Below are 16,963 nucleotides of genomic sequence, written 5' to 3' on the forward strand. Positions count from 1 at the left end.
TTTATAGGTTAAAAAACACAATACAAGTAAAAGTATGAATAATACTGTTATAAATAAGAAACAGGTAAAGAAACAATGGATGTAAGGGTCAGTATAACATTAACACATTTTAGTAGATATTTAAAAGTTATTTATTAAAAATATGTGCCATTTATTTAACTATCAACAAATAATCATAGCAAACATTTTAAAAAATGTAAAAAAAATATATATTTAGAAAATTGTGATAATGAGGTATTGTTTTAGGTGAACAAGTCATAAAAATATTTTAAAAAATTTAAGTTTGTACAAAAAAAATAGACAAATTTTAATTGACTTGGAGAACAACAGTATATAACATGTAAATAAGGCTGAAATCCCAAACCTCATGCTTTGATGTCCATTTCTCTTCTTACCAGTTTTGTATTCAGTATTTAACGTCTTTTAAAACAGTCAAGGTCACTTTTAATAGAAGACTTATGAACAATAACCAATGACAAACAAACTATATATCAAGTCAATAAAAGTAAATTTTAACACTGAGTATTTAAACTGACATTAAAACATTACAAGTGCTTGAGTACAGATGAACTGTGTGGTTGTAGTACATTGTTAACTATGCAGAAAAGGGATCTCGTGACGTGCTGTGATTAGACCCGTGTGATAAGGAGCGTCCTTGTAATGACATTATTATGACTGTTGTACATTTCTTTGTGGATGATGGCCTTCAGCTGATGCAATTGAAAAGTAAACCACGGTGCAGTGCGAGAGAAGGAAAGGTTTCTAAAGGAGCCATCTTTAGTTTAGCGTTTATCCTTTTCACTCTTATTTTTAATTGATACTATACAGAGGTGAGATTTGGGTAAACGACCGTAGATGTTCTAGGCTATCCCAGCTATCATATAGCATCCTATAGTCTTTGGTAGCATGCTTCATTACTGTGATCTGTGTTTCCTTCCTTTCAAATGTTTGAATGACAGTAAAAACGAGTCTTAGGCGAGATGCGGGACACGTTGCTAAACTGTTGCAGGGCTAACACAGACAACCATTCATACCTATAGCAAGTTTACAGGCTCAGCCCTGTAAATACTGACTCTTTGTATAAATTTGATTTGTTTATGAATAAAAGTCTTTGCATGTTATGAAATGCTCATGATTGTTCTTCACTCCATCACATCTGTATGATATCTCGATGCCACATGAAAAAAAAAACATCTGAAGAAAGATTTAAACAGTAACTTTGTGCTGCTGCCAAAACGTTTGGCCTCGACAAAGCACACAGCAGATGTTTCAGGGTTTCATCTTTATTCACGGTAACAAGTAACTCTTCTCCTTTCTCTCCCTCATATTGTCAAACGACGGCCCGTTAAAACCAGGCAGGAGAGTAGTAGTCCTCGGAATCCACACTGAGGTCCTCGCGTCCTCGTTTCACCTTCCAGGCGAGCAGCGCCTGCAGAGCAGCGGGCGAGGTTGAGGTAAGTTTGGCGCTGTATTTTCCATTCGTGGCGTGGGCGTGAGCGGAGGCCACCAACACCTGATGGAGGAAAAGCAGCAGGGTCACGGCCTTACAGTCGACATCTGGATCCACATAAACTGTCCTCAGACTCTTCAGTCAATTTAACTTCATGACTACTTCCTGAGTCACAGGTCTCAAAGTTCACAGGCTGAAGGACTCTAATGAAGGATGCACAAGTGTATCTTTTACTCTATTTTTATCTGTGTATAAAAGAGGTAACATGTCATCCTTGTTCCCGAGGTATTGCATTCACAAACTGTGTGACACGGATACCTCATCAGGCTTTTACGGCTGACTGCTAAAGACGTAAAGAAAAGACCAACCTGCGCTCTCTGCAGCCGAGCCACATCTTCTGTGGTGCAGGCCACCTTGTAGCCCTGCAGGTAGTACTCAGCAGCTTTCACATACTGACTCTACAGAGACACACAGAGATGGGGAAGCAAGCCCAGGTGTTTACGAGGCAAAGCTAACATTTTTCAGCTGCTATAAATCAGTGTGATTGGTTATTGATTCCTGCACTGAATACTGTGGGGTGTGATTGGTACCCTGCTGAAGTAGATGTTTCCCAGACACAGATGAACGTCGATCAGTCTGTGATGCAGTCCGCTGCTACGAGACATGGCGACTAACTTCTCCAGACACGCGACCGCCTCCTCGAAGTATCCCTCGCTGTGCCACACACACACACACACACACGAACACACGAACACACGAACACACACACACACAAAGATGGAAAATGAACACTTGACTACAAGAAGGTTACTTGACTCACATTTGCACAGAGACCTCCAGACAATGTGCTGATAAACTTAACTTAAACTGTAGAAATTTCCTTTGTGGTTTTTTATTTTTATTTAATTCAGTTTTAGTCACCATAATACACTTTTGTGTGTGTGTGTGTGTGTGTGTGTGTCTGTGTACCTCTTTAGAGACTTTGCCAAAGCTATGCAGGCCTTCACCGCTCTGTCTGTGCCGTCTAGGCTGTGAAAAATCTCCATGCTGGTGTTAAAGAACTGGACACACACACACACACACACACACACACACACACACACACACACACACACACACACACACACACACACACACACACACACAGTTGAATAATTTTTGGGTGGATGTGCGTATGAAATGGGGCTTTACTGAAATCTGTTAAAAACACAGTGTGACTTTTGTGTGACTTGTTGCCTACACCACACACATGTGGATTCATCCGCAGCCTAAAATAGTCCCACCTAAACTGCCTTTTCCCTCGGGTTCTGTGTTTTTGAGTTTGATTTTCTGTTCTTGGGTTTTACTATTAACACCTCTTAATCTGTCTCCCTGGTTTCAGTCTTATTCCATTTACTTCAAAGCCGCGTGTGAGACGTCAGGAGTAACATCCCTCCTGAGTTATTGTATTCCAGCAGGAAAGCTGGAAAAGCGTGAAAAACTGGATTTGCTTTTCTAGTTAGTAAACACAGCCACTCATGCATCATTAGTAATGCAGCATAATATTTGTGTTTTTGCAGTTAAAAAACGCAGCTGCAGCTTGTTCATGGATGGAGAATGCTCGGTGTCTGCCTATGAAAATTCTGACTGGGAACTTAGAAGTTCCGACTTCCTGGAAACCACCCTTAATCTCATTAACCTCCTGTGTTCCCTTTTTTCTCTGTTACTGTTTAGTCCCTCTTCTTCTCTGTTTAATGTTTGCATTTGCTTTCTTCCTATTTTACTTTGAAAGTCCATTTTCTTCACTGTCCTTTGTGAGTTTTACTTCCTGTCTTGCTGATTCCCAGCTTGTTTGTTCTGCTCTCTCCTTTTCCTCATCAGGGTATAAATCATCCTGTCCTCCTTTTTATCGAGTCGTGTCTTCCCCTCTCTCCCCGAGCCCTCGATTTTCTTTACCTTTTGCTCCAACATTTATGACACTTTGTTCATGTCTTTGAGTAACAGCTGTTAAAACTTTACAGACCAGCTGTTCAAAGAGTAATATCTTCAGCAGAGTGGTCTGAACACAGAAGTGATGAAGTTTAGGTTTCTTTGTGGCGTTCAAAAGTCAAACACAATCTTTGGTACCTTTTTGGCTGTGCTATGGTCTCCTGCTCTCTGATAGGCCAGGCCTACTTGGAAAGCCGCCTCCCCCTTCATGTGTTTGTCTTCAGCTGAAACAGACGTAAAAATAAAAACCACGTTATAAACACTAATCACTAAACACTAAGAGTCGATCTGATGTCTGTTTAGCAGGCCTGACTTCTATTGAGGAATTTATCCATATATAGGTTTTAGTTTTCGAATTCAAAGATCTTCCTGTGATTTTCAAAGTAAAATCATCAGAATTTTTGTAAAAAGATACTTTAAAAATAATAATAATAGATGTTTGTTTATCAAATGCCCAGCAATAACCCTCAACCTTGTAGTAGGTACACCCATGGTATCAACTGAAAATACTTGTCTCGCATTCACAAGATTTTCAGACCTTTCTGACCTTTGACCTTTAGGTCACTGAGTGTGGTGTTATTAACGTTTATATCGAACCACAAAGCTTTCAACGTAAATTGTATATTTGTTAATTTCTTTGTTGTAGCACGAATGGGAGACATCAATATCAATAAATAAACAATAAACATAAAGCTGTAAAACTTATGAAAACACAGTTAAAAATCCAAACTTCAAGCCTTCCTTTGTGTTTTCTAAAACTGTCCAGTGGGGCCAAAGTGGAGTCTTTTGTGGGCCAGTTTTGGCCCCCGGGCCTTATGTTTGCACCCCTGATTTAGATGGATAACAGCACTACAGGCTGGTTTAGAGGCGAATAACAAACTGGACTAAATGAACGTAACGTAAATGAACTCTTTATAGTATATATACTATAAAGAGTGTCTCGGCTCGATTCTTCTGATGTATCACAAATTTAATTCTTTTTGGCGACTGAGTTGAGGCTTTCGCTTGGATTATGGTTAAAAAAACCCTGTAATTTATTTTAATAAACAGAATAAATAAACAGACAAATCTCCTCCTTCTTCAGAAGAATAAACATTTCAAACTCTGTAGCTGTCAGGACCAGTTCTTAACCCCCTCTGAAAACGTGGTACTCGTTGTTTTGCTGAATATTTCTCTGCTTCTGCCTTCACTGTGATCCTCTCAGCACAAACACCTCCTCCTCGGTCTATTTTTAATCTAAATGTTACACATGTGTGTGTTTCCGTGCACAGATTACTCCGATGCGCTGCCTCTCACTGTGTTTTTAGCCCTGGTTCCACCTACACTCCGCGGCCCTGCTGTTGCCTTCGTGAAGCAGCGTCAGGGCCTTCTTGTGGTCCTCGGCGGCCAGCGGCGCCTCCGCGAGCTCTCTGTAGATCTTCCACAGATCCCGGCAGGCCCGGAGCTTCAGGGGCCGACCGTCTGAGTCCAGCCAGCCGCCGTCCTCTGCCTGTTTGCGGCATAGCTCTCCTTGCTGCCTCGCCTCCTCCAGCTCACCTGAGAGAGGTGGCATTTTTATAAGAGTGGGTGGAACATGAGTTCAACCGTCACAGGAAAATAAAGAGAAAAAACAGCAACAAAACAACTAAATCAAATAAAAATACCAAACATCTAGCTGGTTTTGAGGGAATAAGCTTGAGTTTTAGATCATCTGAGTGAAGAAATGTTTCATTTTTTGAGTGCTGATTTAGCTCACAGGGTCAATCAGGTGACCTATACGCCATAAGACTAACACAGAGGGCTGCATTCAGGTCGGTCTTCCATCTTTCTTGTCTTCTCTGCACCGCCCTGTCACAATAAATTATTAATTTGAGTTAGAGTTATTTTTAATCTCAGGCTTTATTCCACAGTGTGTTCTTTGTCTTGTCTTCTTCTCGTCGCCCCCAACCAGGAGATGGCTGAAGCTTCCTCTGCCGGAGGTTTTTTCATGTTAAAGGGGAGTTTTTTCTTCCCACTGTCTCCAAATGCTTGCTCATAGAGGGATGTCCGACGGTTGGGGTGTTGTATGTTGTAATTTATCAAGAGGACCAATAACAGCACAAGCAAGAGGGGATCTTATCTTTTCAACACTGCCCCCTGGTGACACTACACAGCTACAACACTCACAAAGGACCAACACACAACTGCCCTCTTTAGGTAAGAGACTAATGCATCAGTGTCAGTGAAGGACAAGTATGCCTGTGTGTGCATCTGCGGCTCTCCACTTACACACAGAGCAGAGCACTAGACACTCCCACAGTGCGGGCAACAGTGGTCCTAAAACGTATTACAGACGGACTGCAAGGTTGGCTGGTATTTTACAATTCAAATGTTTAAGTTTGTAATTATGATTAATTTTTACAATGAACGTTTCAGGATCAAACTGAAAGGAGAAGCCACACCTTCCACTGCAAATGCAAGTTAAATAAGGTCTTATTGTAGGTGATACTCAGTCTCACATAAAAATGAAACAGAAGAAAACAAAACTTCATGTTCAGCTTTGACTTTCTTTTAATCTGAATGTGATTCAAGGTTTTACTGGCCGCAGTTTTTAGTGCTGCTCATCTAAATCACCTCGACCTTGGCACTGCGCTCACCAGAAATAAACCAGCCAAGTTTGAGGCTGAATGGATGCTTGGACGTTAAGACAGGCTAAGAGCAGACAGTCAGAGAGTTTCATTATTCACTGTCATCGTTAGTAATTCAGATTAGTCAGTTACTGTTTCTACTGTCTTGGAGCAACTGTGACCACACGCTTTCCTCAGGGATTAATAAAGTGCTGTGATTCTGATCATTCACTGTCACTATACTCGGTGTGTGCACCTCGATCCAGGTACAGCTCAGTCAGGCAGGCCCGGGCCTCGGTGGCTGCTCTGGAGAACCTCCCTTTCTCTCTGTCAGTACAGCTGTGGTAGAAGTAGAAGCGGAGCCAGAGGTCCTCGGGGTCTGAGAAGAACCGACCCAAAAGGAGACGCTCCTCGCAGACGGTGGACCAGATACCTGCAACAGAAGTCACCTGGTCCTGAACCATGGACGCAGTCTTGTTCTGTGTTCTACCAACAATAACCTTACACTCATTATGTCACTGACACACAAACACACTGATCTAATCACTAAATGAAGCCTCACTGGAATCAGAAGGATTGAATCGAGGCTCTGTGTGCGTGTGTGTGTGTACCGGTCCTTTCAGCCTCCTCAGCCAAGCTCAGGTGCTGGCTAATGGTCTCCATTTTGTGTCTTTGTTCCACCAGAGGAGGAGCACGAAGCCTGAGTGATCCCGGTTCAGCCGTCGCCCTCCAGTCCTGATCAGAGCGCAGCAGAGAGACGAGCTCAGAGAACGACCTGAATGACAGAAAGACATTTTTGGGGGATCTTTTTAACTTTGTGTAAACTGGAATGACCACCTGGGAAAAGCATGTCAGAGCACCAGTCCACTGTTTGTTAGAAATGTGCTGCACTGAAGCTAAACATCAACTGTGGAAGCCTCCATCTTCCATGAATTCTTTTTTATTTATAATGTTTGTTGTACAGTCTATTTCTCATGATCCTGTCAAAGGGAAACTGGAGTTTGCTGCAGCCAGTAATTACTCCAAGTCGGATTGTCTTTGATAGCAATAACTTCAAATGCTCACCGCGCCTGCATCAGCCACAAACCGTCAAACAGAGATTCAATATAACACGGGAGGAATCACAGCAGTGAGATGAGTCTGGTATCAACATGTGGGGGAGAAACAAAACATAAAATGCATTTTGAAGGTTTCTCCAGAGTACCGGCTCTTTCCCCCTGTGTCATAGACATTAAATGAATGCACTGTTGCTGTTGAAACTGAGACGTACACCATGAGAAGGTTTTATCTTTGGTTGCAGATTTTAACAAAGCCTGAAAATCTCACACACCTGTCTCCAGCACTAACAAACTTAAGAGAGCTCAGAGCTGCTGTCAAAATAAGATGACTTAAAAAGTGCCACTCTGTGCAGTTTGGGGGTCTCTAACCCAGAAAGTGTTGATGGCATGAAGGAAAAGCTCAGCTAGATATTTAACATCACTGTACAGTGGAAAACAGCAGGCTCTGAGGCGTTTGGGTGCTGTAGGAAAATAGGAAACAAGCAGTGTTGGTTGGGTCCTGTGTGAAATAACGAAATGTGTTGCATGTCTGATGGACAATCAGTTCTTCATTATAAAAAACATGTATTTCATGTCTGTGAGTGTTTGATCACACTGACGGTAATTTTGTTTTTGTACATCAGCAAAACTGTGCAACGATCAGCCTGCGACTGCAGAATCTTGTTTTTGAGTCAGACATTAAACATTTATCTTGCTGACGGAGAAACAGATACCTGTGGAAGCCTTCCTGCAGCAGCCGCACACAGATGCTCTGCTTCGGACTGCTTCTGAACCTGATGTGAGAGACGGAGGAGTAAAGATTACAGATGTGAGAGAGGAGGAAGACCATGTTAGGCAGCTCAGTGTGGGCGTGTCACAGGAGAAAAATCAGTCGGCAGCCCTTCTCTTTGCAGCAGGGGGCACTCACACCACTCAGATTTCACGGTCACGATTGCTGAGCAGTACATCTCTAACTCCTTAAACTAACTGCTGACTGGCACCTGTACACCTGAGAGCTGTGCTATGGTTTTCTTTGTGTTAGCTGTATTATTGTAGGGTCTTTAACTTACAATAAGCGCCTTGAGGCAACTGTTGTTGTGATGTGGCGTTATATAGATAAAAGTGATTTGGACTTACTCCACAAAATATCAAACCACAGTCAGAGATCACAGGGACGACGATGGTGGTTATAAACTTTCACTACTAAGCTGGGCTCTCAGCTGCAGGCTCTGAGCGCGCTCGCATAAAATGATCCCTATGAGTGCCCACTACTGCAACCAGAGACATTATCAAATATGATAAAATGGTGATTAAAGTGGTGGTGCCTGTGTTAAAATCCACCCAGTGACACTGAGGATGAACTCACAGAGCGATTTCTTTCCTGGTCAGACTCTCTGCTGGTCGAGCCGGGCCCAGTCTGGCTCTGAGGGACTCCTTCGTCTGCTTCATCCTGCTAAAATACACACACACACACACACACACACACACACACACACACACACACACACACACACACACACACACACACGGGAAGTTGAGTTCCCATCATTACTTCAGAGACTGATACCCTGCTGCTATGTCACTGCGCTCTCCAGCACATTGAGTGCTGCTCTAAACAAAGAAGCCTTAAGTGGAAATTACTTCCAAAGACCTGCAGTTAGCACCAGTGCTGCTTTCTAAGCACACTCTGTAGGTGGAGCGCTTTGGTTATGCTGAGGAAACACTGTTTGAATACTTCAGTCATCACTGAAGGAAATCAAATATTCTTTAATAGTGCCACAGTTCATCTGTTAATAGTAAGGGGAAATGAATGACACTGAAACACAATAGATGCACATGGAGTAAGTGATGACTGTAATACATCTGATAGCGGGGTAAATCGCCACATATTCTGATTACAACTTCCTGTTTCTGTCCGTAAAAAGGCAAGGGCGTATTTATGTTCCACCCTGTCTTTAAGAGAGCCACCAGCAGCTGTAAGAGCTGCACCGAACACTGAAAGTGAGGTTAAAGTTTACTCTGAGGGTTACTTCTGTCCTCACGCTAATGCCATGCTGTCAAAGATGTAAAGCATATCAGCAGGTTATGGCATGACACAGAAAACACATCAGTAATACAACAACCTGTCAGTTATGTGGTGCTTGTTTTCATTACCTGAGCACTATGAAATATCTTTGATAAAGAAAGCAGTGAATACTTTGCCCTAGTATTTAGCGAATACACAGATAAGCACAAGTGATGTTTGCTTTGATTTTGATGAAGAAGTAAAGACAAGGTCACGAGAAGGTCTGTGTGGGTGTTCCAGGAAAGAAAAAGGAGGAAAAGAGGAAGATTTGTAGATGTAATAACAGAGGACATGCAGAGAGATGATGTGACAGGAGGTGATAGGGATAGGGTGAGATATCCTCCTTGCTCTCTGCCCTTTCCTGCCCTGCAGGCGGTCCTTACCTGTAGTAAGTGCTGCTCCTCTGTTTGCTTTTGTTGGCATTAATTTCAGGGAGAAACCCAACAGCTGTGTTCATCTTCACCTGCAGGTCAACCTGGTGGAGAGAGAGAGGACCCCACCCCACAGAAAACTTTATGCATGAACTGCAATCAGTTTAACACTGATGCCTCTTCTAAAATCACAGGGTTTTTATCTTGATTTGAACAGTTTTGCTGCATCTAACAGGGTCACCAAAGAGCGCAGGTCGTTTAAATACAATTACAATAATTTAAGTGAGAATAAGTTAGGCAGACTATTCTGGAGTGTAATTGTGATATTTACAGCTGCACTTTTTAGAAACACACGCAGAGCTCCTGAATTACCGAAAGAAAGACACAACCAGCTGCGCGTGACGGTGAAGCGGGTGAGGTGCACCCGAAAAGCTCCGGAATGAAGCTAGAACGTGAAGCTAATGTCATTAAACCGGAATAACAAAAACAAAATAAAATAAAATAACAGTAACCCTGCTAAGATTTTAAATGTAACACACGGAGAAAGAAGCGCAGAAACACGAACTCACCGCCAGTTTTATTAGAGAAAAACTTTCCACGCTGCCAGCACACTCAACTTCGTCACTATGACAACACCGAACCAAGTCGACCAGAGCAACGAGCTGAACTGCTTCCGGTCAGGTGGTCCCATTAAAAACAATCATTTTTTGTGTGTATATTAATTTTATTTATTCCATGGGTTTGTTATTATTGTCTTCGTGGTGACTTCATGTGTATCTTGTATAAACTGTTTAACAAAAACTTCATAAAGTCCAGTTTTTTTCTTTTCTTTCTCTTCTAACAGGTAAGTTTCTTTTCTTTTTTTGCATTAATCCCAGAATGAAGAGGAATAAAGTCTGACAGTATTTTCCCTGTAAATTTACAGCTTTATCTCAGAGAGTGCTTAATTTTTAAGAAGCTTCACTGACTTTAAAAAACAATTCTGATCAAAATCTTTCCAAATATTTAATATATTATAATAAGCCAATTTTATTTATAAAGCACTTTTAAAAAACGATAGCGGCTCCGGCAGATCCCAGGAACGACATTCAAGATCTCTGTCCAGAGCGCAGTCCTAGGAACAACTAACAACAACTTTTTAAAAAAAATATTAGTTATATATCAGTTATTAGCAGTTTTATCAGTAATTTGTAAGACCTGCATATGACAGAGGTTCATGAAGAGCTTGTAAATAGTAACATTACACACCAGAGGATGCTGCAGAGAGGGGTTCATTCATTTCATTAAATTAATTTTTCATTAATTTGTTCTTCAAAAATCAGTTTAGTTATTGCACGTGAGCACAAATGGTTGCAGAAATCTTGCAGACAGAGTTTTAAACCACAGCCAGTCACAAAAATGTCCGGATAAAACAACAAAAGCCAAGAATGATTTTGACTGTGGGGGCTGACAGAGCAAAAAGACGCAGTAAAACTGCAGCAGTGGAGTCAGCGGGGGTTGAGTAAAGCTTTTAAAGGAGCCTTTTCAAAAAGATACACAAATTTTTCTTATTAACACTGCATTAAATCCTCTCCTCCTCACGATTCATCTGCTTCTTTCCCTGTTTGCACTCTGCACACATCAGATGTTCGGGTTCCCGCAGTGAGACTTTTCCATTCAGCCTCACCACAGCTGGATGGAAATAGTGTGCCACTGCGGGTTCTTCAGAGCTTTATAATAAAGTTTCACGAAATCATCAGCAGCTGAGGGGACGTAGAGGCTGTTTCCTGTCTGTCTCAGTGGGCTTGATTCGCTTGTTTAAATGAACTTGTTTGTTCTCGTCGCTCTAATTAGCTGCGAGTGTAATTTATCTTTTTATCAGCGGCACTTCAAGACGAAAGTGAGAACGAAACCTGCGCTCACTGAAGATAAAGTGCAGCACTCGGTCCTGGTGGTCCTGTACATGCTTCTGCTTCAAAGGAAAAGCATTTGTTGTTCACAGACACAGCACATCTTTTTCATCTCTGCAGTTAAGCCGCGCCATAAAACTGATTACATTTATAAAATTAGTCTTGGTATGTGGCCTGTCAAGCTCCTTGCTCCTCATGGGTGCAGTTTACTGTGATAAGAGCAGCACATTACCTCGCAGGTTATCTCCGACAGAGGGGTCACTGATTTCACACAGTGATGCACAAATCCACGCTACTCATTGCTGCCTGACTATGCTGGCTTTTTGAGTACTTCTTCTAAAAGGGCACGCTCGTAAAAAACAACAGTATAAAAATATTAAAAGTACACAATCTGGGGACAGAGGCACCTCCAGACTTTTTTCAAAGGGTTGCTCTAAAAATATTGGAGTGGCACACCAAAAACAGCATTTGCCCTTTTATTATGTTGTTGTTAAATATAGGTTACTTGAAGAATATAGCAAGAAAGAGAGAACGAACATGCCTTAGTAATTTCCTGCTATTAAAGTTGATATGAAAATATGGACCCATGAAAACCACATACGATTTCGTGATCAATATTAATCTGATTCATTAGATGAAGTTATAGATTGATTGAACATCCCAGCCATTAGTTTAATTGGTAAAATTATTACCAACATAGGACAGGTTTGCTTTGTGGGGTTTCCCCTACCCGACACGCGCGCGCGCGCGCACACACACACACACACACACACACACACACACACACACACACACACACACACACAGTACAGTGGAAATTGTTTTAGCGACTCTCAGGATTTATTTGAAGAGCATAAACAGAGCTGAGTGAGAGTGGATACTGGAGTTGGATGAGTCAAGTTGGCCAAAAGTCAAAAGATAAACTCTAATGTTGTTCAAAGGGCTGCAACTGCTTACACCTCAAAATCCAGTCTTTACAGTTTTTTCTGATTGCTTAAGCACATTTTTTGTAACTATTGGCTAATTTTGCAAAACTCTTCACACAAATAAGAAAACCTGTCACCCAATCATCAAAACATTGTAGTTCTCTTGCAAAAGCAAACACAGCTAGATTAACTCTTCACACCTTCGTAAAAATGGTGTTTCCGTATCAAACAGTACACACAAGCCATCATCTACTAAGCACACAATGCGCCAACTGCACACTGATGGTATGAATACAAAACACATCTGGCTTTTGCTTTCTCTGTGCACAAGGTAGGCTATGTCAGTTTGAGCTCATACTTCTGTCATAGATCCATAAGCATAGAGGGATCCAAACTTCAAGTACTGCTGTTTATTCAAACACATCAAAACAAACACAAGTGTTCATTTCCAAGTATAGGATTATTTGCAATCGCCATAATGACTATATGGGTTACTTGGTCTGCAGTGAACATGCTTCCTCTGCCCCCAGCATCTGGTCATCTAGCAATTCTGTAAAGTAACAATTTCAGTATTTTTACATCAATGGTATTGGTGTGTTTCTCATTGGCATATGGCAGTGCTACAAATCTTTGTGCAAAGTGACTGTACTAACCGATTCTCATTTCAAGATGTCCTTATGGTACTTGCTACAGTGTAGCGGCTCGAGTTAGGCTGGACCCGTTGGCCAGCTACCCTCAGGGTCATTCCATGGTTGATTACATGGTCCACTATTGTAGCTCTGATGTCATCAGCAATTCTATTTCTTACTCTTCCTACCCTTCCTCTCCCCCCTCCTCATCTTCCTCTCCCCCCTCCTCGTCTTCCTCTTGCTCCTCCTTGTCCTTGTCGTCCTCTTCATCCTACTTCTTCACCTCCACGTCCTCTTCCTCGGCCTCCTCTACTTCTCACTCTTCCTGCTCCCTCCATTGTACTCCGCACACACAGCTTACCTGTATTATAGTGCTTAGGCTGATTGCAAAGTGAACTAATTATCTAAAAAAGTTTTCACATGTGAAAGTGTGCCAGACAGTTGGCAAATTAGTGTTAATGATAGCCATACATGTGTATACTTTTGCTAGGAGTGTGTTGGAAATTTGGTAATTGAGTGTTGTGCAGTGAATTGTGCCTACAGTTTTGCAAAGTGTGTGTTACAAAATTGCAAACTGAGTGCAAAGCAGTTTTTGTGCTTTTAGTTTTGCAAACTCAGTGAGTGGTTTTGCTATAAGTCTGAATAGTTTTAGAGATTGTGCTACAGGAATCACAGTTAGGGTTTAAGCATTCAGAAAAAACTGTAATGTGGACAGGGGTAAGAAAGGCAGGGAAAGACCCACACATGAGAAACTCCAACACTGACCAAGAACATCAGGGAAGAAAGAGCAGTAAAAAAAAAAAAAAAAAAAGTAATGTCTGAGATATGAACAGCTGTAGATACTGAAGAGGCTAACTGAACACAGGTGTTGAAACAGAACAAAGGAGGCAAAGAAAGTACCAAAGCCAAATATCAATACTATTGATACCAAAGTTGGTATTGATAGTATTGGATCAATTTTATAATTTAAAAGTAATCATACGTAAAAAGGTATTTTCTGAGTTTTAATTCAAGCACCACATGGAGCCTCTGTTTGTGTTAGCTTGTCATACGTGTTCAATTCAATTCGAATTTAAAAAGGATATTTTAGTGAAAATTAATCAACAGTTTTTAAAAAACATTTGTATTTTTGCAAAATTGGCACTGCTTTTCCTTTACAATGGGTTTTAATTCCCATTTTGATTATAAGAATGAGCAGTGAAATTTTTAGGTTTTTAGCTTTAAAATTTTTTAAAATAATTTTTCAGATATTTTCCTGCAAATGCTGTCTCAGAATGTAAAGTACAAATACCTGAATGTGGGTCAACAGACAATTAAAATAAATATATATTGTGGTGAAGGTGTGGTCCCTGGCTCAGCTGTGCAGTGCTCAAGGGGCAGTGCCAGTCAGGTTCATGGTACAGGTATGTGGTGTTTTATTAATGAGCTCTCTCTCTTCCCTGTTGATTTAGTGAAGCCGCAGCAGAGTGTGTAGGAGTGCAGCGGAGAAGCTGCACGCGTGGGTGCAAAACCGAAAGCCCAAAGAACTGTCATATATATATATATATATATATTTTTGTGGACACAAACATGTCCTTCTGTGCTGCATGCAGAGAATAAGGGAGAGGGCCATCCTCTGATGTAGGTCACAGGTCTACCAGCTCCTTCCCTGGGCTTTGAGCCAGGCAGTAATATGTGTGTATTTGTGCCAGAGAAAAAGAGTTATTATCTGGCTGCATGCTTCGAGTCACGTAGAGCTTTGATGTGTTTATCTCTGAGTTTACTGTCACAAATAAACAAAACACACGCACACACACTGGGCTGCATATCTCCACCGACTCGCTGGGACTCAGATAACATGGACTTCTCGTAAAGGCACACTTAGCCCCGACATCAACTTTCTGAGGTCAAAGGTCATGCTGAGCGGAGCCAAATCAAACTCATACAGAGACAAAAAAAGACAGACAGATAACTGGAAGACTGACACACATGTGTCACAGATGTTTAACCATGCATGCTCCCACAAACATGTTTCAGTCAGGAATAACACGGGCTGTGTGCTTCTGCCAGATGTTTAAACGTTTCCATGGTCACAGGAGATCCAGAGCTTTTTCTCATTTCCTGTTATTGCTGAACATAATGACGGTATAACGGTAAACAGCGAGAAACGTGTTTTTAAGCCAGGTATTATCACTTTTGTCTAGGCACTCCAAAAACTGTAAACAACAACAAATGATACACTGCCTTGAAAAGACATTACTTGTTGCTTTTAGTGCGATGAGATCTCAAAAGCCTTTATGTAGTTTAAAAAGTACTTTTTTATTGGAAGCTGGGGAACACATTATTGACTCAAAGAGGTAGACTAAAACTCTCATGTGCACACCCTGTGTCAGTGTTAGATTTCAAACAGGTGGATGATCAAGAATGGGCAAGATTCATACTGGATTGATCCGGGCCCAGTCTCTGATCCTGCTGGCCAACAGGGTATCAGTGGAATCTGTGCTGCTGTTGGGCGAAGGACAAAGGAAAAGACTATGTTTGCATATAACACTCTAATCTGTAGTGAAAGTTGGGAGGAGGTGCAAAAAGAGCCTGCAGCAGTGGAGGTGTTCTGCCTTTCATTCTTCTTTCTAGTGCACAAAGAAGATTGAAAGGCAGTGGAAGAAAAACAGAATACATGTGTGTGAATGAGGGGAAGACAGGTGGAAACATGAACATGCAAGGAGCAGAGGCAGTGAAGGTTGATGAGTTAAAATACCTGCGTCCACCCACTATGTGCACATGAGAGGTGGAGAAGAGCGTGCAGGTAGTGGGTGGAGTGGGTGGAGATGAGTGTCAGGGGTGATTTGTAGCAGAAGGATAGGAGCAAGAGTGAAAGGGAAGCTTTACAAGATGGTAGTGAGACCTGCTGTGATGTTTGGGTTGGTGGTGGCGGCACTGACAACTAGACAGGAAGCTGTTAGAGCTGAAAAGAGGAACATCACGAAGGTTCATGGAAGTAGTGAACAAGGACAGACGAAGGGTTGGTGTGACAGGGATGGAGGCAGATGATCTGCGGTGGAGACCTACAAAGGGAACAGCTAAAAGAAGAAGAAAAATCCACCTTAAAAAATAAACATGACCAGATGTTTGGAAGGATGTCACAAGAAATTGACTTTTTTCTGTAATTATCTCAGTAGATCGACAGACGGATTGGTGCTTGAGAGACTACGGTGCTGATTGTTTGTATATTATGTTGTAGATAGCAACTGATAATTAGCAATAGCTATAAACTTATGTGCTGGACTGGACTATGTTAAACAGCACTGTCCCTTTTAAATACATAAATTCTTCTATTTTGTGCTTTATTTATTGGATCTTTGGTTTATAGCAATCACTTTGGCCAGGTCTCCCTTGTGAAAGAGATTTGAGATTAATGGTACTTCCTGATTAAAAAATCTATTCCATTTTTATTAAAATCCTAAAGAGGAACTCTTTTATCCACTGAGTGTTTCCTCAGTTAATAATATTTCAGCTGTGTGCTTATCATGTCTGGACGTCAGTAGAGATCCATGGTCACCCTGATTGGTGCCTTACAGAAACCAGGCTTGAACTTTTGGTGACAGTTTTGTAAGGTGCAGAATTAGGCATGTGTTGATTCATTTGGGCATTTGTGTAGCAATTTTCTGGTCTATCTGTATTTATAACTGTAGGTGGAAACAATGGGAACAAAGGCGCAGGGAAGGTTCAAATCCAGGACAGCTGCACCGCTTTCTTCTAAATTCACGTGTGCAGTCTGAGCACTGAGCTGAATAATTTCCATTTAATAAATCAGTTAATTAATTTGTGACCACCATGACTGTTCAAGCTTTGAGTTAAACACAGTTTACTTTGTGTTTCTCACTCATAAAAATAAAAAACTCTGTAAACTGTCCTGATATGTTTTCAGCACGTTCCTGTGATGGCTGTGAAGACTGGGGCTGGAGTGGAGCTTTGTTGAATTACTGTTTGAATCAGTCAGTAAAACGAGTTCAGGGATTAACGCTGTAACAGTAATAAACCGACTCTGGAGTCTGGAATCGCTC

At 41.5% G+C, this 16,963-nt stretch overlaps 1 protein-coding gene across 5 annotated transcripts; it reads right to left on the bottom strand.

Moving 5' to 3' along the window:
* Positions 1-211: 211 nt before the first annotated feature.
* ttc29 (tetratricopeptide repeat domain 29) lies at positions 212-10,118 on the bottom strand. Of its 5 annotated transcripts, none has more exons than XM_086275413.1 (12): positions 9,849-10,002; positions 9,489-9,580; positions 8,407-8,490; positions 7,775-7,834; positions 6,615-6,778; positions 6,260-6,436; positions 4,742-4,954; positions 3,557-3,642; positions 2,420-2,511; positions 2,041-2,164; positions 1,819-1,908; positions 215-1,513 (listed from the first exon to the last, which is right to left on the bottom strand). In XM_086275413.1, exons 1-12 carry the CDS (start codon positions 9,942-9,944, stop codon positions 1,346-1,348), a joined length of 1,446 nt encoding a protein of 481 aa, XP_086131539.1. In that variant the 5' UTR covers positions 9,945-10,002; the 3' UTR covers positions 215-1,345. The 5 variants fall into 5 exon arrangements, with proteins under 5 accessions (XP_086131561.1, XP_086131539.1, XP_086131554.1 ...); XM_086275428.1 differs by lacking the exon at positions 9,849-10,002 and adding an exon at positions 10,046-10,118 and having other exon boundaries at positions 216-1,513; XM_086275405.1 differs by having other exon boundaries at positions 216-1,513; positions 8,407-8,493.
* Positions 10,119-16,963: the final 6,845 nt, after the last annotated feature.

The sequence above is a fragment of the Aulonocara sp. 'chitande type north' Nkhata Bay genome, linkage group LG3 (genome assembly GCF_057382095.1).
Source record: "Aulonocara sp. 'chitande type north' Nkhata Bay isolate Kocher_YH1m ecotype deep benthic linkage group LG3, A_spYH_male_GT1.1, whole genome shotgun sequence".
Taxonomy (NCBI): Eukaryota; Metazoa; Chordata; class Actinopteri; order Cichliformes; family Cichlidae; genus Aulonocara; species Aulonocara sp. 'chitande type north' Nkhata Bay.

Excerpts from the sequence above, each read along its gene's own strand:
- ttc29 (XM_086275405.1), bottom strand. The coding sequence starts at position 9,944 with ATGACATTAGCTTCACGTTCTAGCTTCATTCCGGAGCTTTTCGGGTGC. Across the intron at positions 4,955-6,259 it reads TGAGCTGTACCTGGATCGAG|GTGAGCTGGAGGAGGCGAGG; the intron begins GTGCACACACCG and ends CACCTCTCTCAG. Across the intron at positions 1,909-2,040 it reads GAAACATCTACTTCAGCAGG|AGTCAGTATGTGAAAGCTGC; the intron begins GTACCAATCACA and ends GTGTCTCTGTAG.